This window comes from Pteropus medius, unplaced genomic scaffold, assembly GCF_902729225.1.
Source record: "Pteropus medius unplaced genomic scaffold, Ma_sr-lr_union100, whole genome shotgun sequence".
NCBI lineage: Eukaryota > Metazoa > Chordata > Mammalia > Chiroptera > Pteropodidae > Pteropus > Pteropus medius.
This window is the reverse complement of record NW_024342473.1, coordinates 14,196,673-14,219,759: the sequence shown is the minus strand read 5'-3', so window position 1 is coordinate 14,219,759 and position 23,087 is coordinate 14,196,673. Positions and strand designations below refer to the sequence as shown.

General features: G+C 35.2%; 1 protein-coding gene across 16 annotated transcripts in view; it reads right to left on the bottom strand.

Annotated features, from left to right (window-relative positions):
* HERC1 (HECT and RLD domain containing E3 ubiquitin protein ligase family member 1) overlaps positions 1-23,087 on the bottom strand; it is a 163,095-nt gene that overhangs the window by 17,647 nt on the left and 122,361 nt on the right. For 7 of the 16 annotated variants that reach the window (XM_039865348.1, XM_039865346.1, XM_039865354.1 and 4 more), the window contains 23 exons: positions 22,704-22,924; positions 21,501-21,769; positions 20,727-20,779; positions 19,829-20,029; positions 18,957-19,131; positions 16,570-16,840; positions 16,212-16,425; positions 15,206-15,462; positions 14,317-14,444; positions 13,490-13,617; positions 12,457-12,657; positions 11,126-11,256; positions 10,120-10,319; positions 9,632-9,737; positions 8,064-8,210; positions 7,610-7,711; positions 6,177-6,350; positions 4,571-4,864; positions 3,496-3,561; positions 3,198-3,323; positions 2,202-2,340; positions 1,013-1,194; positions 161-316 (listed from right to left, as the gene is read on the bottom strand). In XM_039865348.1, the coding sequence (XP_039721282.1) occupies positions 161-316; positions 1,013-1,194; positions 2,202-2,340; positions 3,198-3,323; positions 3,496-3,561; positions 4,571-4,864; positions 6,177-6,350; positions 7,610-7,711; positions 8,064-8,210; positions 9,632-9,737; positions 10,120-10,319; positions 11,126-11,256; positions 12,457-12,657; positions 13,490-13,617; positions 14,317-14,444; positions 15,206-15,462; positions 16,212-16,425; positions 16,570-16,840; positions 18,957-19,131; positions 19,829-20,029; positions 20,727-20,779; positions 21,501-21,769; positions 22,704-22,924 (3,941 nt within the window). The remainder of the gene's footprint in view (positions 1-160; positions 317-1,012; positions 1,195-2,201; positions 2,341-3,197; positions 3,324-3,495; positions 3,562-4,570; positions 4,865-6,176; positions 6,351-7,609; positions 7,712-8,063; positions 8,211-9,631; positions 9,738-10,119; positions 10,320-11,125; positions 11,257-12,456; positions 12,658-13,489; positions 13,618-14,316; positions 14,445-15,205; positions 15,463-16,211; positions 16,426-16,569; positions 16,841-18,956; positions 19,132-19,828; positions 20,030-20,726; positions 20,780-21,500; positions 21,770-22,703; positions 22,925-23,087) is intronic. The other 9 variants (XM_039865356.1, XM_039865360.1, XM_039865361.1 and 6 more) reach the window with 5 other exon arrangements.

Below are 23,087 nucleotides of genomic sequence, written 5' to 3'. Positions count from 1 at the left end.
GGGAAAAACCATGAGAAACTATCAATTAGGCCAAGCAAAATATATGTGAGGTTAAAAATGACTGGTGATTCTTTTCTTCCTGAAAAGAGAGTGTCTAAGTGCACACAGAGGAAATAAGAAACTATGACCAAATAGAACACATCATTGACTTATTCCATGCCTGTCCAATCTGATATCCCTCCAGTGCGGTCACTCTCTCTGGAAGTTTTTTGTTAGAGGTGTTTCCAAGACCCAGACGACCGTAGTCACCATTCCCAAAGGTAAACAGTTTGCCATCAGAAGTTACCACAGCTGAGTGCTTGAAGCCACAAGACATCTACGGACAGAACCAAGGAGAAAAAAATTTAAGAGAGAATACTAAGAAAGAAAGAAATAAGTCATTTTGGGTTATTAATAGGAATAAACTGACAAATCAGGATCTTCAAGACCAGTATGTTCTATCTGCCCAAGTGGCCCTCCTGCTCCTCCGAGTCTGAGCTATCTCATCACACTCAGGAAGACCAAGCTGAACAGCACACCTTGGAAGAACTGTTGCTACTCATCAGCTGTATACAGATGACTCAGACTACGTGACATATTGAATGGGGAAATTTTGTAAACTCTATAAAGTGCTATGCAATTTACAATATTATTTTAGATTACTAATGGATTCTCTGGAAAATGTATATGAACTCAGCCTTAGTAACAATAATGACAGTATGAAAGCAAAGCTTTCTCTTTTTCGATGTATTAAGAACTGTGTGGCATGAGCCAAACCCCATACTGATTCCTCCAACGACCTGCAGCACCCTAGCCTGGGCCAAGCAGCTTGCTGGCTCAGGAAAAAAGGAGCCTATTCTAATAGCAAACCCCAAACTCTAATAAGCTCAAAAATGAGCCTGAACAACCCAAAACAGTGGATCTCTTATAATGATTGTGTAATAATTTTTACTATTATTTCCCATTACCTAAATTTGATTTGACAACTAGTATGTTTACATTCAAAGGCAAACTCATCCACGTTCTGTCTGACCTGCACCACTTCTTCTCCTTGTAAGGCTTCAATCTGTCTGGGTCGCCGCTGCCTGTCGCTGTTCCCATGGCCAAGTTTGCCATAATCACCATCTCCCCAGCTAAAGACCTCACCACTTTCAGTCAGGGCCATCGAGTGCCCATCAGAACCACAGGAAGTCACCAGCTGAGTCACCACAAAGCCTGGAACAGAGCAGAAACCCATTAGTAATCACTGGATGTTTTAAAACTCCCCTCTACTTGCAGTTACTATAGAATACTCTCAGAATCGAAATATACCAAAATAAAACTGCAGAAATGAAAACAATTTTTTAATTTTAAATTAGATTTGCAGCAACAGCCTAGCAAATTGGGTGCAGTCTCATAAAACAATGATGTGACAGGGAAGAGGAGGTAACAGGAGCAGGTATAATCACTGAGGACTATGTATTAGCTACTCCTATAAATGCTTTACAAGGGTTACCTCATTTTCTATTTTCACATAGAACCTGTGAGGCAGATATTATCATCAACACTTTTATAATTGGGGAAACTGAGTTACAAAGAATTCTAATAACTTGTGCAAAGATGTTGTAGAACCAGTTAGGAACCCAGCCCTTTCACCCTTACTGCTATGGTCTTCACACTTAGATCTCAAGGAAGAGTACTTAGAGCTACTCAGAAATTGGTTCTGAATTGTCATTTGTGTGCTTTTCCTTAAAAACCCCTTTGCTCTTTTTGTAAGCTTCAGAGTCAGTAAAAGTTAACTTAAGGAACAAAGCGGGGCTTCTGCAATGGTTTCTCCAGAAGTAAGCTTATTCCAAGTCACAAAGAATTCTGACAGAGATGCCCTTTAAAAGTCTTTTGTACACATTAATATAAACTGATTTTTAATTTTAATGAAACACATGCACAATTGCTACTTTTATTAATAGTTGCCTAATTACAGTTTTCCAATTTAAAAAAATTTGTTTATATAGTCTTCAGTGGGTCTTAAACAGTTATTTATACCACTGAATTCTACCACTATGATAAATAGCTTGCAAAATAATATAGCTTAAAACATGGAAATTAAGGCTGTATATGCCTAAATGAGACTCTAAATATAAGTGAAACTCCTACATGACTATCTAGCAAAGGTTTGAGATGAGTTCCAACATAAGCAAACAGGCCATAGTTTCTGACCAGCTTTTAGTTGAGGATAATTTTACCTTGTAAGGCTGATATAACCGTCAGTACATGAAGGTCATCTGAATTTCCTTGTCCTAATCTGCCATAACTTCCTTCCCCACAAGCCAACACTGTGCCATTGGCCTGGATGACAAAGGTACAATTCTGACCACATATGACCTAGTATAAAAACACATGATTAAATATATTATCCTTTATTATACAGCTTTAACATGTAAACATTTAAAATAATTCCATGTATACCTAAGATACCATCATCAATTATATTATCCTTTTACTACAGGGGAAGGGTTGATATAACTATAGGGTTCCTGCAAGCCCTTGATTATTATAAAACTGCTTACTTAACTAAGAGATGTATGAGGCTCATCTATTTAAGAGAGCAGTTTGAAACCATGTTATCTATAGAGATTTCAGACAATTGTGAAGAGTTTAAATAACAACAGAACAACGAAACAGATAAAAGAAGAAAGAGGAAAGAGTGATGGGGAAATATTAAAGACTGAGCTTGAGGTCAGCAAAAGGCAGAAACTGGAAGGGATATACATGCCTAAGAATAGCGAATTCTGGGACTTACTGAGGTATAAAAGAATGAAAGAGAAAGCGGTGGTCTCAGGAAGGGTTTGGAAATATAGTACACAATTATTAAAAGAGAGGAGAGGTGTCAATGAAATTTGGTTAAAGAGCCCAGTAAGTCTATAGCCCTAAGAGAGAACCAATAATTAGCAGTATCTTAACTTCTATAAATATGTTTTGGACAGGCCTAATGCATCAAGATGTTAATTCAATACATGTGAAAACAAGAAAAATTTAGAAACTTATTAACAAAACTTAAGTCTGATAAAAATCTTAGAGAGCTTTTATTTGAAAGCTGTAACATCATGACTTTCTTTAGTGATTCCTTACAATAGACTATGAAATGGACAAACTTTATCTCACAGTAAGTTACTGACAGCAAGGGAATCAGAATTGTCAGTTCCCAAGTTTCTTCTCCATTTCTTTACCCTGTTAGTTACCTGTTGGGCCTGTGAGAAAGAGGGAGCTGCTGCAGGTACCATTACATTTCTTCCAGCTTCTGCCAGCTGTCCATGCCTGCCAGCACCCCACAAGTAGACATCACATTTACCTCCCAGATGCCAGTCCTAGAAAACCACAATCATCTCAAAATTAGATTCATCCATTCATTCAAACAAGTATGAATTGGGTACCAAGTGTGCCAGTGCCTATGAGAGACACTAGGACACAAATGCACAAGCATTTAAAATCAGAAAGTATACTAAAAACAATTATATAGTTATCTTCATCTTTACTGACCTCAGGTCTAGAAGTTGCCCAAGACATAATTTGTTCATCCATGCCATTAATCCATTTACTGTTATCCTGTTAAGACAGGGCAAACATCAGGATCAATCCTGCTTAATCAAGATTTATGTATTCTTAACTAACAACTAAGTCTTCTAACAACTAAGTCTTCTTTCCCAAAAAGGACTTGGTAATAGTATAAGAAATTAAGAGCAGTCTTATAATCATACCAAACTTAATTTTATGCATTGTTAATATTTCCTTTCATTTTACACTTTCACTATCAACTATCACTATCGCCTTGGTGACTTAAAGCTAGCCATTTATGTTTTCTGAACACCCATAGGAATAAGGTCATGTGCAGGAGTCACAGCCCTGAGAACTTGCTGTATAGCTTTGGGCAGGTCACTTCATCTTTCTGGGCTTCGGTTTTCTCATCTACAAAATGACAGATTTGGGGCAAATGGGCTCAGAAGAATACTTACTAATTAAAATATTCTACATTTAGATCACTTCTCTCAATTCATGTCTGTTTTGTATTTTGTCTATATTTATATACTCAAATGTTTATATATATAAACCTTCACTAAGTAAAGGGGATTGTTAGATTAAGTGCTGGCCTGCACTATCTACATCACAGTTTATATGGCTAGACACTCAGATACAATTAGAATGCTCTTCCATATTCTTATTGATTAGAAACATGATTGAAGTGCCAATAATTTATAATCTGTACATGGAATAAATCTCACAAGATGACCAGGATAATATGCTAAAATATATACAAATAAAGTGACTAACAGGGTACTTCTGAACAACAAAAAAAAGAGGGGGAAATATAGGACTATGCCATTGAGAGCCAGCAAGTTTACAAGAGTTCCACAGTTCTCATAGAATCAATCCCTGTCACCATAAAGGCCTACCATTAAATCAAAGTGACTATTTGAAAAAAAAAAATTTTTTAAGTTTATCTGAGGATATGCTTCTAGCTATTTAAGCTGGCAAATACTTACTGAGGGACTGCTACATGCTAAATACCCATGATATAATCTCAGCTACAAAGAACAGCAGTTCATATTACACTTACCATTAGGAATACAAGTTCATCCTCTGGAACTGGCTCTAGATCAGGAACAGTAAAAGATTCTGGAAACTGTGCTCCGTTGGTCAGGGCTTCAGCAGCTTTTATGGTGGTTGAGAAACATTCTAACCAGGCCCACTCGTTTGGATTCCAGGATGCAGGGTCTGGGAGGCAGTTCTGGTGGTGTGGTGGCACTGGAGGGTTACACAACAGCTGATCCAGATGAAGCCCCACAGCAAGGGAAGCCAGACACTGCATATAGGGGCTGTGAACAAGCTGGTCGCCACAAACTACATGAGGCTAAGAGAAAACACCAAGGACATTATGTTGAAGAATCGATGCCAAATATTCTAAATTAACCTACTGCGATCTGATAGCCTGTAATTTTAAAGTTAATCATTTTTTTACTTTGAAATAATTTTAGATATACAGAGAGCTACAGAGATAGTACAGGGAATTCCTGTAAATCCTTCACCTAATTTCCTCTAATGTTAACATCTTACATAACCGTGGTACGTTTATCAAAACTAAGAAATTAACATTCATACTAACTGAACAACATAATTTTATTTGGTTTTCCCACTAATACCCCTTTTCTGCTCCAAAATCAAATCTAAGATAGCACATTGTATTAAGTATATTTTCATCAGTTTTTCTTGAATTTAAAAAAAAAAAAAAGCAGACAGGTAATAACTGAACTGCGGAGACTTCCTCTCTCTCACAATTCCTCATTTACCAAGAGAAGCCTGGTAGCCATCAAAGGAAAATCCTTTCATGATGCTCTCTAGTTGTAGTAGAGCATCTCTGTGAGAGAGGGACTAATTGATTCAGAAAAGAAACCCTGGGTAAATCTGTCAGTGAAATTAACTGGATGTGGTAACAACTGATTATGTTAATGCCGTTTAAAAAAAAAAAAAAAAGGAAAGGAAGGAAAGAAGGAAGGAAGGAAGGAAGGAAGGAAGGAAGGAAGGAAGGAAGGAAGGAAGGAAAAGAAAGGAAGGAAGGAAAAGAAAGAAAAGAAAAAAAAGAAAGAAAAGAAAGAAAAAGAAAAAGAAAAAACCAACCCAAACCAAACCCAAAAGCTCTATACTGTGACTAGTGAGGCTTGGAAGACAGGCTACGCAGGATCAAATTCTATGATTTCTCATTCTAGTATTTAATGACTCTACTCAGTTCAACCCTAGCTCTTTCATACAACTTTCTACAAGGATTCACCTGATAAGTGGAGAGGATGTTTGCTCTGACACCCATATCCACTCCCACCTCCCAACTTTGGGATGGCACACAACACAAAAAAATGAAGATGATACTCTGAGGTAAAGGTATTTTAAGACATTTTGGTGTAAATAAATAATCTGAAAAAGAATGATATAAATACTATATGAATTTGAGGGTTATTTCTAAACTTTATTCTCACTAAAATAAAGTTGGAGTAGACTTAGGATTACTGAAAATCTGTTTAAAACATGACTTATCTTCATTTGATTCTGCCCAAAGAGCCTCACATATCTTCCTTAGACCTCATGTTCTTAAGGGATAAATTCAAAGCTGTAATTCAAATTCTAAGTCACTAGGCATTTGTAAATCTGTAGGGGTGAGTGAAATCAATCACCTTTTCATAGGCATACTGCTCCTGAAGCATCATGGGTAGCCGCTCCAGAAATGCTCTCATGCAGGGAGCCATGTTTAATCCCAGAATACCTTGTTGTTTCAGTGCTGTCCTACAGGTTGCTAAAACATGATTGGCAGCAGTCCATTCTGCTGTACAATTCACAACCAAAACATCCTGATGGAAAATAAAATATGTCACATGATTTGTTTAAATAAAAGATAAAAAGAGAGAAAATTCTATGACCATTCATAGTTAAGAAATTCTTTCCAGTAATTGTATTAAACATGTTCACTTTTTACACATTTATGCTGTACTTTTTTTTTTTTATGGTGACATTGGTTAACAAAATCCAGTAAGTTTCAGGTGTATAATTCCACAGTAAAGAATATATATACATTGCATTGTGTGTTCACCACCCATAGTTAGATTTCTTTGTCACCACATATTTGGCTCCTTTTACCCCATCTGCCTCCCCGCTTCCCCTCTACCCTCTGGTAACCACTAGTCTACTATCCATGTCCATGAGTCTCTTTTATGCTGTACTTTCCATGCCAATGAACTTCAAAACATCCTAAATTTTGTCTAAGTAAAAACAAATGAATAAGAAATAACCATAAAATTTGTGCACTATCTTGGATTAGTTGATTGTTCTAAGAGACAACAGTAATTATTTGCTATTACATAGGACTTGTAGGACAAGGTATCTAGTATATTTTAAAAGTCTGACATGACCACAGGGATACTGGACGAAGTAGTACTCAGCCTGATGAGGAGCATACCTACAAAAGATGCAGCACTATTCTATCTGTGGCTCCATGGATTTAGTCCACATAAGCCACTACTGCCTAGGGTCTGATTCTATATTTTACTTCTAGCAGGACTATTCATGCAGGTTAAATGATATTTTAATATCATTTAATCACACAAAATATAAACCAGAGCAGTACATTGGCTCTATTCATTAAGGGTATAAAAAGCAACAGTGTAGGGGATGATGTCATGTCACAGAATTATTTCATAATGGGGCTAGTATTCTTTACTAGAATATTCAATTTGGAAGCCAAAATATATTTTGTATATTTAAGGTAGTCCTTTTCAGGGAAAGTTCTTTTGAGGCAGGATTTTTTTTGTGTGCTATCACAAAAATCATTGCAAAAAATCAAAATCCACTTTATAACTTCCAATGGAAATGAAGTCATTCAATACTTAAGCATTTCACCAAGGTCCAGCGTATAACAGAAAGAGTACTAGATAATAAATCAGGAGACCTGGGTTTTAGTTTTCCTACTGTCACTAAATAGTTGCATTATTTTGGGCAAGTAATAATCCCTCTGAATATCAGTTTTCTTCTCTGTAAAGTGGGATGCTTGGACTATGATTTCTAAGAAACTTTACAGACTTATACCCTACGATCTGATATAATTGCAAATTACCTTTGATCTATTTGAACAGGCAGCAACCCCAACATCTGGAATCCATACTGTAGTCTGTATAGCTCCAGAGCCTATCACAACAGTTTGTAAGACAGAGCCATCCTAAAATGAGATGTATTTATCAATATGCATTACTTAACTTTAGTTATTATTTACATTTTAAATTTATACTTCGCATTCACAAAAACATATTCTAAAATCTAGGCTTTGGCTACATTTGATAATGTCCAATTATATACCTATTACTCACTAGCCTAAATGACTTTTAAAATACTTATCATCAGTAAGAAAAATACTTATCATCAAAAATCAAAAACGGAGGATTCTGAAAGGAGTTTCTCCAGTATTCAAGATATTACACAGAATGTTCCTAGAATTCATTGGGTCAATTTTTATCATATGTAACTTAATGTAAAAATACTTTTTAAAATAAAAATAACATCAATACTCTTACCCTTAAAGACCAAATGTTCATGAGCCCACCTAGTCCACCAGACACCAGGGCCAAACCATCGGAACTAAAGGCAACAGTCCGGACAGGGGTGATGTGTCCTCGCAATTGATAAACACACTTGGCTCCAGCTGGTGGCCTATATCCATCCTGCAATTCATTTTTAATTTTAACATAAATTGAAATTAAAACAATAAACAGATTCAAGATTTACAATTCATTCTGGGAAATTTTATATTTCAACATAACATTGGGGAAGAGGGAAGGACAACTCTCAGAAAGATAAGCCTGACTGAGAAAATAAAATATTAACCTGGTTCTCCTTTGTTAAAGGAGAGTGTCATCTTTTTTGATATACTTCTAAGCTAGTTTCCTACTCTTCAAATTGGCAGAAAGGACTACATTTCTAAGTTCCAACTTTCCCTCAAAGATAAGAAAATTGTAACTTCTTAAAGTGTGTTTTAATTTCATAAATTTAGTTTTACGTCATTTTCATTTTTAGATCCTAACATTTGTGAATTGTACATACTGGTTCTATACAAACAAGTCTCTTTTTTTTTGTTGCAGATGATTCTGTCATGAGATGTCTAATTTCATGTTTGCTTTTCAGGCTTTAGAAGTGAGATAGGTAAGGACTCACTACCCTAAATAACAAATACTCTCTAGGATAAAGAACAAACTAAATTTATTGTTAGTGCTTCCATCTCCACCTCTGCGATATTTTCCTCCCATTAGTGAACTACCTACCATCCCTCCTCACCCCTTAAGCTCCCTCATTTAAGACGACATAAAGTGTTATTTCTTCTGGGGTATTTGTGTCATGAACAAAAGAAAGAGCAACAGAGGTTGCAAACTAGTAGCTCAAGGATGCAATCCGATTGGCTATCCAGTGCTGTAAAAAATTTTAAGTTGGGTACTAATGTTTAGTATTGGGAGATTTTACTTAAAACACTGGATTTGGGGCTTATCTTGAAAAAATTAGACAATTTAGTAGCAACAGGCTCTCAGTTCTTGAGGGTGACAATCAGCTTTGTGGCAACTGTGCCCATTATAGGAAGCATGTGCACTTCTGTTCTTCTGTGTGTGTTCGTTTTTGTTTTTTTTTTTAAAACCTTCTCTACACGCTTCAACTCCCAGCTTCAGGAATTTGTTACTTGCCTAGATGGTCTTATATAAGCATCTACCTGAATTTGTGGCCTCTGTTTAAGGTAAAAGAATTGCTCTTCATAGGTGGAATTCTGGTATCAGTAGGAGATACTTTGGATTAGGTGTGCTCCTGTGGTGTTCCTATTTCACTTAACCGAGGACTTATCTATCTGTAGTGTTGATCATATCCGTTACCATAAATAATTGCCACTCAATATTTATTGACTATCTCACCTTAATAAGCAATTATAGTGTCTCTGACTTATAAAACAAATTAAGCTAACAAAGCATGACAATTATCCATGTTTCCCTAATGGAACTTGCCCTTTGGGATATAGTATCTCAGTAATCAAGGGAGGATTACTTTGAAAACATATATCATTAATGGTTTCATATAAGGTCTTCAAAAACACCAGAAGATTTACCTGGCAATTTGATTCCTGGTCCCACCATCCTTCTGAACTAGCTACACTGGTTTGCACAGCATCTTGTGGAATACGCCAAACACACACTAAGCCACTCTGACAGCCACTTAAAAAAATAATCACAGAAAACCAAAACATGTCAATATGCAGAAGTAAAAATATTTTCAAATAACAATCAATTAAGACCTGCTAAGTCTACCAAAACGTTATTTTAAAAATGTATTTGTAGTAGGTATACTATAATCTTTTATAAGAAATACAGCTAAGACTGATATTCTAACATCATATCCAGATAAGATTACATACCAAGTTTCACATAGGAAAATTGCTCTTTATTTCTCTAAGGTGATCTTAGGTATGGTATTACACATTTTAAGACTAGTAACTGGCAATCAACTGTTTAATAAGACTACTGAGAAGCCACATTTAATGCAAGTAACAGTCTATACTAATATAAAAATTAAGACACACACAAATTTAGAACATACGTAGCCAACAGTAAATGCAGCTTGGATCCTTTCCCTGGGAGGCTGCACCAAGCAATGCCATTTACAATAGATGGATGGCAGAGTGAATGTAGACAGCGCCAGCATCCTGAAATAGGCCCCCAGAGTTTCACATTTTCTTCTTTGGCACATGTCATAAGAATATGACCTGTTGGGTCCCATTTCATACTAACAAGAGTATCCTTAAAGTGGCAGAGGAAGAAAAAAAAATCATAGTAATGCTTCCTGCACAAATACTTTAAACTTAATACTTATAACCTATACTTCTATTACTCAATTATTTGGAAATTAACATTTTGTTCAAATCATTCTCAATCACTAGACCAACTCATCCTTTAATATGGTCTGCAATATATGTATTTGTGGCAGTCAAAGCTCAATAAATGTTAGTTGAATAAATAATGAAATTCTGATTTTAAAGGAATATGTTATCCCTCATTAGCATTTTAAGTTTTTTTTATTGACCTTAAAATAGGAAAAAGAAAAAACTTAAAAAAAAAAACACACCCTTCATACTAACATAGCAAATACTTATGAGAATCTGGGGTATGTTTTATTTGTGTTTATACGGTTGTTATCATTATGTTCTTCTGACATTTTTTTACCCTCCTTCTCAACTTCCAACTCCTGGCTTCATGCATTTATGGCACTTGCCTACTTGGCCCTGTAAGCATTTGAAATGGCAACCTTTGTTTAATGTCAAGGAATCATTCTTCACAGATGAAATCTCTTGTATTAGTGGGAGTTAGTGTGACAAGAGATGTTCCAAGGATGTTTCTATTTCACTGCTTTGGTTTTACTTCTTTCTTGGCTTGATGGCTTTCTTACATAGATTTTTCCATGTATGTAAATGGTCCACAGACTTTGTATAACAATAGAATATTAAATCATAAATGACTGTTATAAAAATTTTTTTTAAAAAAACTAGTATCAAGGAATACTATTGTAAGAAATAAGAAAAAATAACCATCTGGTAAAGATGCTTTACCTTATGTGCATCAATTAGAACAATGCCTCCTTTCTCGAGTGGTTCCTTTGTTCCCAACAACAATTTTCCATCAAAGTATCCCACTGCAAATGGTCTGTCTTCACTGAACCAAGCAATGCAAGTTACAGACACTAACATAAGAACAAAAGAAAATTTAAAAAAAAAAAAAGTCTTATTATCATTGTCTAACTTAAAAAACAGAAGTTTTGCAACAAACATATGCTACTGCAACCACTGCAAGTAAGTTTTCAAATAACTCTGTAATGAATTTAGACAAAATGTAGGCTTACAGCACAGCAGAGATTTCATGTAATCCACTTTAAAAGTGTTATTTATAAGTGACAAGGCTAACTCATTTTTAATCTTTCATTCTTTTCAGGTAGTTATTGAAAAAGAAAGACAAAATTTGAATTCTCTTGCTGATTTTAAGTAATTGTACCAGGTTCTTTTCTTTCGGTAGGTCTACCCTGAAACTGAGAAGTAAAATAACCCAAGTCATAGAAAGAAAATTACCCACTCGGTATGTTTTCATATTCTATCAAACATATTCTATTCTAACAATCTATACTCATATTTGCTTCTTTAAGTATATATAACACTGGACAGCAACAAAAGAGTAAAAAACAGTATCTTTGGGAGTAGAATGGGAACATGGGAACTGAGTAGATGGAAAAAAACTTTTTACTGTATACCTTTTTAAACTTAAAAAATGACTGAACCCTATGAATGTATTACCTATTTAAAAAAACTAAAACAAAACAAAACAAAACAAAACTGTTCTATTATGTTAACATTATCATTTAAGCTAGGGCTATGAATTCTGAAATACCCTACTCCCCTAAAACAACTAATAAAAACTATCTAGTAAGATGCCAACACATCCAAAGAGAACAAAGTGAGAAAATTAATGAAAATAAGCTTCATAGTATCTCTTGTCAGACTCAGAGCTCCCCTCCTCCTCTTTCCCCCATTCCCTCAATTTCACCCATTTGTTAACAATTAACATCTCTACCAATGATTCTTATCTTTTTTTTCTTGGACATTCCTAACTTTCAAGAGACCTGGAACCTGCTATAAGTGTTTAGACACTAACACAATGGATGAGTGACTAATATATCACTATTAGATCTCTTCTGGCAGAGACAAGTGGTAGGGGTTGGGAGAGAAATATCTTTTAACTTAGTAACTAACTAAAATGAAATACCAACTGGACAATTTAGAAAACAAAGCCAAAAGTAATATTTACTCAGCATTTTTAAAAGCAAGTGCCAAAAATCTAAGTCTATTTGGGGGGAACACTTTCATAACTAGGCACAAGTCCAGTCATTTACCATCCTTTCGATAGCAATGCTCCAATTCTCGACGGTACATGGTGGACGCATCAATAACTTCGATCAGTCCTAGAGATCCATCCATCCGTCCCACCAGCAATAACTCTGGAGACTCTCCTGACCAGGCTGTAGCTGGAGCCTCTTCCGGCCAAGCCAAAGAAGATACCCAATGAGGCTGAATATCTACTAACCCTTTTCCTCCTAAAGAAGGAAAACAAATGTTAACTAGTTGTTATTTAATTCTTAAAAATAATAGCAAGAACAAAAATAAATGCTACTTAATTCTAATATACACTGAAAGCAGTCCCCAATTTCATAATAGCCTACTAATGAATATGAATGCAAGACAGCATCTTTCATTTATATACTATATAGACTATCAAATTAATAGGCTTTTCAGTAACTATTAATGAGAAAAAAATGGTAGCTTTGTAAAAGAGTAAAGGAAAATACTCAGTGTTCGAATGTCAAAAACACTTAAGTCCTTTCCTAATAATTACTGGAACCATATTAACATAAGAAATTTTCCTACAGTTGAAGCTAGCTATTCCTTTAAATATGTGAAATAGAACAGCCATTCTTCAAATATGCAAAACCAAAGATATTGATAAGCCCAAGATTATAATAATAATTTTTACTTTCCAGAGAGGTATTATTATTAAAAATTGACAAGTTTGTACCTGTGAAACAGACAAAATTGATGAAAATATTTCAAGTGATTGAAAAGAATATATAGCTGAAAATTCAGTGACTGCTACTTCTCCTCAAATCCTACTCTGAACACTTAATGGTACATGAAAAGAATTTTTAGTTTACAACTACCAGGTTAGTTGAAACTCCTAGAAAGGAGAGGAGGGAAATAAGCATTTTCTCTTTAATTTAAACATATTATGCATAGATTTTCACAGCTGAATAAATTTCAAGGTGAAGGGAAGTTTCAAGGTGAAGGGAAGCTATTGTTTGAACTCAAAAGGCTAAGAAAAAGGCTTAAAAAGGAACTTCAGTAGTTTACTAGTCTTTACATGACTCTTACCGTTAACTTGCCAGATATTCACCATCTTTTCCAAAGCCCCAGCTAGATATTTGCCACTGATACTCCAGGAAACAGGTGAGAAACTTGGATCACTAGGTGACCCCAAGCTTTCTTCGGTATCCCCTTCCCTAGAATATAATAAATATGGATGGAATTCTAATCTTCATCCAAAACTAAATCCTGAACCTTAAAGTAAGGGTTTCATTTAGACCTCAGTACACAATAGCAGATTCTTACATTTCAAAAGCTTGGCTAGCAGTATTTGACAATCACATATTAGCTACTGTTTGTTATAATGTGAAAAATATAGAATTATAAAAGACTGATGCTTAGACCATTCACCATTTAATGTAGTACATAATTTGTCAATAAAAGACATTCTAATTCCATATGGATTGAACATATGGTTATTATTCAGATATATTGATTCTTGTTTACCTAATCTCTAGGTAAGTTCTCAAAGAAAGAATATCTATAGCTAGCTATAAAAGATGCTACAGAAGAAATATTACTCTAATTCCAAAATAATCCTTAAAGAATGGTAGAAAATTAGCCTACTGTTTTACTGAACTGAACGTTTATTTGCTAGATAGTAGATCTTGATTTAATTCTGAATAAGTCCAGATATTGATAGTTAAAATTTTTATTTGCTGAATTACTATCCTGGAAATTAAAAAACACACATTGGGGATATAGTAAGCCTATTCTAAAAGAAAAACTAAAAAAAAAATAGTGACAATTTGATTACATTAACACAACCAAGTTGAAGCATGTTTAGAATTCTCTTATTTTAAATGTTACAGAAGAGAGGTGACATTAGCACTCACAGTCGGTTGAATACACAGGTCTGTTGCAGTGAATATTGCTTCTTGGTAACATTCCACACCCGGATGGTGCCATCATTGCCACTTGTAGCCAAGAGTCCTTTTTTATTACACCAAACACAAGTCATCACCTAGAAAAGTTGAAAAAGTTCAGCAATACTGGAGCAAGTTTTGATTCAAGTGATTCTATCATTTGAAAAAGTTCTATCAAATTAAAAAAAAAAAAATCTACCATGAAATTGTAAGACAAGTATCCTGTTATAATGCAATATGCATGGTCTCATTCTTTTCTAATTAGCTTATATATATATATACACCTATTTGAAGTAAAAAGCAGTATAATACCCAAACTCATTTGCATTTTCTGAGACTCTTGGAATCTTCATTAAACATGTTTGTTTAATTCAAAAACATGTTTATTTAATCCAATAAAGTATAAATACTTCAACATATTTATGTTTTATAAAATAACACAGATTAAGAAGTGATTTTAAAATCAGTTAAATAATAGAAGCCAGTCTTCATTTCCTTGTCACTGCCCAAGGGCCCAGTGGGTTAGATTAAAATAGTGAAGCCAATTTCTTTTCCTCTTGCATGTATAAGCCTTCAACTTTTGTGAGTCTACTATCCTTTTGGTTTTCTTCTCTTCCCTCAACTGATTTTCCCATTTGTATACTATTACGTCAACCCAACATACAGAGAAAGGAGAGTTGGTAAACTACCAGATAAATACTGATACCAAAGTGTGTGTGTGTGTGTGTGTGTGTGAGAGAGAGAGAGAGAGAGCGGCGAGAGAGAGAGAAGATACACAGCTAAACTTTGAGCTTTTCGAAGGCAGAAACTATTTCATCTTACATAAGATGATCAATACATCTGGGGCTAAAATACTTACTCTGTTCTGATGAGCCTCCAACTTGATAAAGGAGCATTTTCTTAGATCTCCTCCCATATCAGCAAGTGTTTGTGGAGTAGTTTGGTTGTCACGGTCATGTGCAGCAAGAGTGCGAACGAGCTGTTGAGCAGCCCATTGCCTATGCTGTGAAGACAGCCTGGAGGAGAGGCAGCAAGCTGCCAGGGCATTAGCCAGCTCCAGAGGGCCTACAGCAGAAGGATCATAGGAAGGATGGACATACAATTGAGCAGTTAAACCTGCTTAAACAAAACAATGAAATGACAACCAGGTGAGAGCTGGTGGCGGTGGTGAAAAAACAAAAATGGGTTAACCCATATCTTTTAATAATTTGCACTTTTGCAAGCAATCATTTCAGTAACATATGAATAAAAGGTATAAAGCATTTATCTCACATCAAATTCTATAATAAATCTGATTCAAAGCAAATATAGATCTATATACATCAATCAATAGTCTTTATTCTAAGGACACACAGACTGAGAATGCAGCAGAAATAATTTTAAGGCCATAGCAGAGGTGCATGCCCTAAAGAATAAGCATTTGTCTTTTGCTGCTCAAAAGTGATCTTAACAGTCAGTCAAGGGACTGGACTAACAGATCCAAAGGCCCCTCACTCTTGGCCAAATGGTCCTGACGATGAGAAGCGTAGATAACAGTGATTAAGCTATTAATCAAAAGTGTTATATATTAAGACAAAGAAAAATAGCAGGACCTTCATCTAAATTTTATTAAGGAAACCTACAACGATTATTATCTATGGTGATTCAAACCAAGACTAATTTGGTATTATTTTCTTAATATTTATTTCCATGCACAATGAAAAAGTATCCATGCACTTCTTTTATGATCTAAACTTAAGTATACAAGATGTTATATAATTATCACATACAACAATGCCAAAACACATTTTTGAAAACTTGAATCAAATTGATTAGAAGACTATAAACTGATTAGGAGACTACAAATTAAATGGTATGAAACTTACCTTTCTTTTCAACTTCTGACTTATCATAGTTAGGTCTCAGTTTGGCCCCTTTGTCTGCCAATAATGCCACAAGGGCCTGAGTTACAACAAAGTTTGGGGAGGTTACAAGCTTATTCTCTTCGGCAATTCCTCGAAGAAAGCTTGGTAGAAACTTTCGCTGAATTGGATCATCGACCGTGGTTAGATTTACACCTGTTGCAGCAGAAATCAAGTTCTGAAGAAGCAATTGGAACAAACAGGTTTAATATTTATATATAATTTTAGACCAAAAAAAAAAAAGATTTCACCTCAAAAGGCTCTTTTAAGAATTGGTTAGAAATAAGCAATGAAACAAGAAAAGCACTGAAAACCAGCTTACCTGTGTACACAACTGCACCAGGAGTTTTGCAGCGCTAGGAGTGTTTGATGCCAGACACCCCACTGCTGTGCTCAAATAGGCAAGGCAAGAGATGGGCTTGTTGGCCTTGCTGTGCCCACCTCGTGAGCGTTCTGAGGTGCTTGCCATGGCTGAAGGGCTGGTGGAGAGGCCAGCTCTCCCTGCTGCGGCTAAGCACATCAATCGAACCAGTGTTCGGATATCTGTAAGCCCCAGAGATTCAAGACCAGCAGCCAGGCTACAACTGGAACCACTTCCAGAAAAAGAAAACACATCAGTTGGATAAAGAAAAGAGATTTCTTAAAGCGATCATTTGGTACCCCACATATCACCCATAGTACCAACAATCAAAAGAAAACACAGGCTGCAATATCATTAGTCATGCATACCCTAAGAGATGTCCAAAAATATTATGTAAGCTGGAAACTGTTACTGAAACTTTTTAAAAAATAAATATTGATATATACTTGAAGTATAACTGAATTACCAAAGTTCACACATGATGAATTGTCACAAATTGAACAAACTCATGCAACTGCCTCCAAGATCAAGAAACAGAATATTACCAGCACCTCAGAAGCCTGCTTGGGCCCTTCTCAGTTACTATGCCCTCAAAAGTAACCACCATTCTGACTTCTGAAGCCATAAATCAGTTTCACCTGTTTTTGAACCTTATATAAAGTATGTATTTTTTGTGTCTGCCTTTTGTTCATCATTGTTTTTAAGTCTCATCCATGCTGTAATATTATAGCAGTAGTTTGATTCATTTTCATTGACATAAATAAAACCTACCACTATAAATTTATCTGTACAGATGAAAATCAGGTGGTTTCCAATACAGTGCTATCATGAATAGCACTGCCATGAATGTTGTTTACTTCTTTGGGTGCCCATATAAAAGCACTTCTGTCGAATGTATACCCAGAAGTGAGTTTCTGGGCCATGAAATATGTTAATATTCACCTTTAGGTGCCAGTACCAAACAGTTTTCCAAAGAAGTTGTACCAACTTATTTTCTCAACAGCAGTGCATTAGAGTTCTAAATGTTCCACATCATTATGCTCACCTTTCCCCGCAGTCTTTTAAATTTTAGCCATACTGGTAGGTGTGTAGCAGTATCTCACTGGGTTTTCATTTTCATTTCTCTGAACACTAATGAGGTTGAACACCTAATTTTTCATGTTTATTGGCCACTTGGAAATTCTCTTATATTATTTTGTATTTTTCCCATTTTTCTCTTAGGTTGTCTGTCTTTTTCTTATTTATAGGAATTTTTTACATTGGTTATATGCATTGCTAATATCTCCTCCCATTTGGTGGCTTCTTTTTTTTTTTTTTTTACTTTCTGAGTTTTTACTTTCTTAATGACTCTTGCTAAACATAAGTTTTTTTAATGCAGTCCAATATATCAATATTTTTCTTTATAGTGAATGCCTTTTGTGACTTAAGAATCTATGCCTGTCCCAAGATCAAGAATAAATTCTCCTACATTACCTTATTATTGATTTACCTGTCACATTTAGCTCTAAGAGCCAGTTGGAAATATTTGTTTTATATAGTGTGAGGTTGGGGCCAAGATTCATTTTTTTCCCCTATGTGAATAAACCATCTGTCCTGCCCAAGTTATTGAAAAGATCATCCTTTCTCTTCATTGCTCTACAGTGTAAACACTGTCACAAATCAAACCATGTCAAGTGTTTATCTGTATATGTGGGTCAGTTTCTGAACTCTTCTCCTCAGCTGACCAAATGGTCTATTCTTGAGCCAATACCACAGTCTCATCTAAATTTTGAGTTTCTTTCAGGGTCCTTTTGTTTTCTGACATTGAATATCCTAGTTTAACAATTTCTCAAATGGATGTCTTTTAAGTATTCTTGGCTTTCTTCCATTTTTAAACATTATACTTTACAGCACAAACATGGCAAGAATCTCCATGATGGAATCTGCAAGTTGACTTAGCTACACAGTTGGTTAAGTCTACAAAAACTCATTTGACCTTTTATTTTTACCCTGTACCAAATGGAACAACAACCTTAGTTTCCCATTTCAGATAATAAAATAAAATGTTTGCAATTTATTCAATTACTATAACGGCATTATTTTCTACCTAAAAAGAACCTAGTATTAACTGAATGACTGAATGTATAACAATGATGACTATGTCCAATTTTTCATTCAGGTTTCTAACAATCTTATCTCATTCTCCCAAACAATATCAGACTCTTGTCTAATATGTACTAGAATCTAACAGCATCATTTGATATTCAAGTTTCTAACAATCTTATCTCATTCTCCCAAACAATATCAGACTCTTGTCTAATATGTACTAGAATCTAACTTAGCATCATTTGACACAAAGTAACACTTACCTGACTGAAAGAAGAGACAGAGCTCTCATGACCATGGTTCTGGCCAGAAGAACTTGAGCAGCAGCAGTCACTCTCCTTAAAGCCACCACCCGGTCATGAGGGTTTGCTAAGGCAGCTGCCTGCTCACCTAATGTTATTCTCCCAGAGGAACTCTTTTCTACAGAGCCATGACAACCTGAAAAACATAAGATTTTGTTTAGCTCTCAACATAGTAAGAAAAAAATATCTAGACTACTGAAAAAATTTCCCATTCTACCTAAGTTCTAGGCTGCAAGGAAATATGGCAAACCAATGTGTTTTGCTCATCTGGAACTGTGTTATACAGAAAATCTCTTGGGAGAAATAGGTATTTCTAAGTCAACAATTTATTATAGAATATACTTGTGATTTTTTTTGGTTTTATTTTGCTCATGAATCACATCTACTGATATTAACAAACATAGGAAAGATAGTTTTAAAAATATGCTTTGAGTACACATAAAGGGCTGAGTCATCAATACTGCCCCAATTCTTTATTTTGTATTCCCTATAGCAAAAAGTTATCATACCCTCTCACCCAAATAAAAAAAGACTGCAAAAGTTTTTAGTCAGTTCCAGGATTCTCTTATCACAAAGTTTAAAAAAAAAAAAAAACACCCTTATTTGTATTTTATAAATTTTTTAATCGCTTCAATATTTCATAAAAAAAAATCAAAACAATATTGCATTATACCTTCAACATGTTAAAACAACTAGCTAAAGATATTTGATGGGGTGGGACAATATTGAACCCTTCTTATTATTATTTACCTTATTTATTATTATTGATCTATCAAATAAATAAATTAATATAGACTCTTATTAAATCCATGCTAGTCGGCATTTCAGTTTACCTATTTGCATCAGAGTCTCTTCCATACTGTTGGTGGCTGTTACCATTGCTACTGATGCTCCCAATGGATCACTGTCCGGGAACTGAACTGGTTCTGGTACAATACGTCGGTCGTTTAAACCAAGTGGTCCAGCAAGTAATTCAAATTCTTCTTCACCTGTTAGTTTTTCATCTTCATCAACATCCAACATGTCCCAGTCTTCTGGAATTTAAATAAATAGATATATGGTATGTGACTATAAACATGACATAACTATAACTCTGCTGGCAGTAGTTATTGTTAGATATGTCTAACATACAGAGAGACTGAAAGCCCAGTGCCCACAAAATGAACTATGGTACCATCTTCTGGTGACCCAACCAAACTGCACTCTTGAGGCACAGTGAGATGAGAAGAGAAAGGGAGCCAGAGCAGTCGAATTCATTTAAAATTAATAGCAAATGTTACAGCTGGTAATAGAAGTTTCCACTAATAAAAAAATACTGTCATAGGGCCAATAAAGAGTTTTTAACCCTGTTCATAATCATTAGGGAATGAGCTATTTCAAGTAAATGAATGCTCCAGATAAAACGACACTCACTTTGATATTTTTTAACTTTCTTCAATTAAGATCGAAAATGAAAATGTACATATACACTTCCATACTTTGAAAAGTAAAAATTCCACATAGAAATGACATTCTGTGGTAAAGCTAGTATTCAAACTGAGTTCCTTTTCCTTTAACGTATAAAACTAAAGCTGTTGCTATCAAACTACCTCGAGTTTTTTAGAGAAAGCTTAAGTTAACATGTACATAAAATAAACACACATGCATGAAGGTAAGTTTTAGTAACCAGATGTTAAACAAAAGGTATATATAAAAATACATGTAAAATAAAGAAGCTCTCAAAACAACTACCTTCATATACACTGTCCTGCTTGCCAATTAGATCTGGAGCTTGCCCCTTGTACCTGCACCAAACATGAAGAACATTGTGTTTTTATATAAAATAGTTAGTACCCAAAAATGCAATTTAAGTCATTAGGACATTTAAAAAGGCCATTAATGAAGCAACACAAAATAAATTATGTTTCATGTTATGGGCTAATGCAATAAAACAGTTGGTATGTAGGTAAACACATGATCATAAAATCAATGACTATTTTACCAAATTACTAGGGAGATTTCTAGGTCACCAACAACTTTTTAAAAATCAAAACCTATTCCAGAACAGCTTAAATATTTCAATAGTTGACAATAAGTCAAAAACCCTACTCACTAGAGATTAATTGCTATTCGAGGATATAAAAAAGTAATATTTTCACAGAAGCTCATTTAATCTAAAACAGTCTATTTTTTCCTTAAGGAAAAAGATCTCGATTAAGATGTCAAAAATATGACGAAAAACACCAATGAAAAAAATTGACCATTAAGCCTCCAAAAGGTTAAGGCAAGGACCCCATTCACAACTTGTCAACAAGTCAAAGCTTAACCTAGTCAAACTCCAGTAAAGCACTTGCTGACATACCACTGTTCCTGGGCTACAGGCTCCCCAGCTCTGACAGGAACATGAATTCCTTAACCTCCTTCATCCTTCCTGACCCCAATTTGGCAATCATAGGACTTTAGAAAAAGTTGAAAAGTGACTCCTCACATGAAAAAGGTCTGGATATCCATATAATTTCAAGGTACCTTTCAGAACTTGTTGTCTTGGATTTGGTCTTCAGGGCTAAGTACTTCTCCCTGCAGCTGCCACATAGCAGGTAATATGGATTTCCACTCCCACATTCACCACCAAACCAGCCATCCACATAGGAGCCGTTGCTGCGATAGCCCTGCCGGTTTGCACTACGCCCACAGCCTGGGTGATTTCTCTTCATGTGCTGATTGAAGCTGACAACACTGCATTCACACAGTTCACACACCACCACTTCTTCCCTGTCTTCAGACTCACAAACATGCTGTACGAAATAATTACATATCAAATTATTAATCGATTTAACATAAAATTTAGAAGAGGTCACTAGATTATTTATGAAATTAAATTAACTAGTTTACATATGCTGGAATATTTGCAAGATGTTCATTAATGCTACATAACAAATTTCTTTATAATCAGAATTCACATCACACAATCTGAAGGTATTCTTTGCCATTCCTCACTCTAATCAGTTATAAAAGTAACAATCCTACCGAGAAAAGAGTTAATAAAAATGATAATCTGCCCCATTTCAAATGGTTTTCTATAAGTCTCGCTAATGAAAACCACTTTTCATCTGGTCATAACATGCATACCTATTTTCTGAATTTCTAAAAAGTCAGTAGGATTCATTTATCTTATTAAATATAGTAGATGACCTTTCCTGTAGGACTTATACCTTTGAACTTTTCAGTTTCCCACTACAAAAGCATAACACTAAACAATGTAAACATACAAACCCACCATGTACCCTGCCCCTGGATGGAGGTATTTAGGTGGCACTGGTTCCTAGAATGGGGCATTAGCAATGGTTAAATGGAACCTATGAAGGAGAAGAACATGCATTCAGATAGCAAGGTGAGCAGAGCAGTCATGTTATATACTCAGCACAGTTGACTGGGACCTGATACCTGTTTTGTAATCTATCTTTGATATCAGAATGAAATATTATGACAATACAGCTCTATTTAATCTGGGGAGAGAAGCAATAAAATCGCATAGAGACAGCAATGAGAGACTTTTTCTTATTAGTTTATAGGTATCAAAGTAACAGCAAATGTTAGAGCCCCAAACTTTAAATGAGATGTAAGACCTTTTAGAGTATTACAACTCTAGGCAAGACTGTTATTAGTAAGCTGTATGAAGAGGAGGGCAGGAAAATAAGTCAGAGCAGCCCCCGCTGCAATCACACACACCCAGGTAGGCCAATCCAGTACCTCTGGGATCCACATTCCCAGAATATCATTTTCGCTGGTCAGGTCTTGTCCAAACATAGCTTCCATCGCTTCATCATCAAGATCAATTTCCAATTCCTCATCTAAATTAAAGTCATACAACGCCCCTGGGTCTTGCTGCAAAGATATTCCTTCTCTCCGACTTTGATTCCTGTGGGCCTGCACAGAGCGGTATAAGCCCGCTCAGAACAAAACAAAAAAGGCATTTTATTTGCATGTATAAAATAATTCTGAATATTTCGCCAATTCTTAACTGCCATACATGCAGACAGAGCCTATATCTCAGATGACTTATGAAACTGTAGACCATAAACATAAAATTTTACCTATCACATGTGTTTCCTA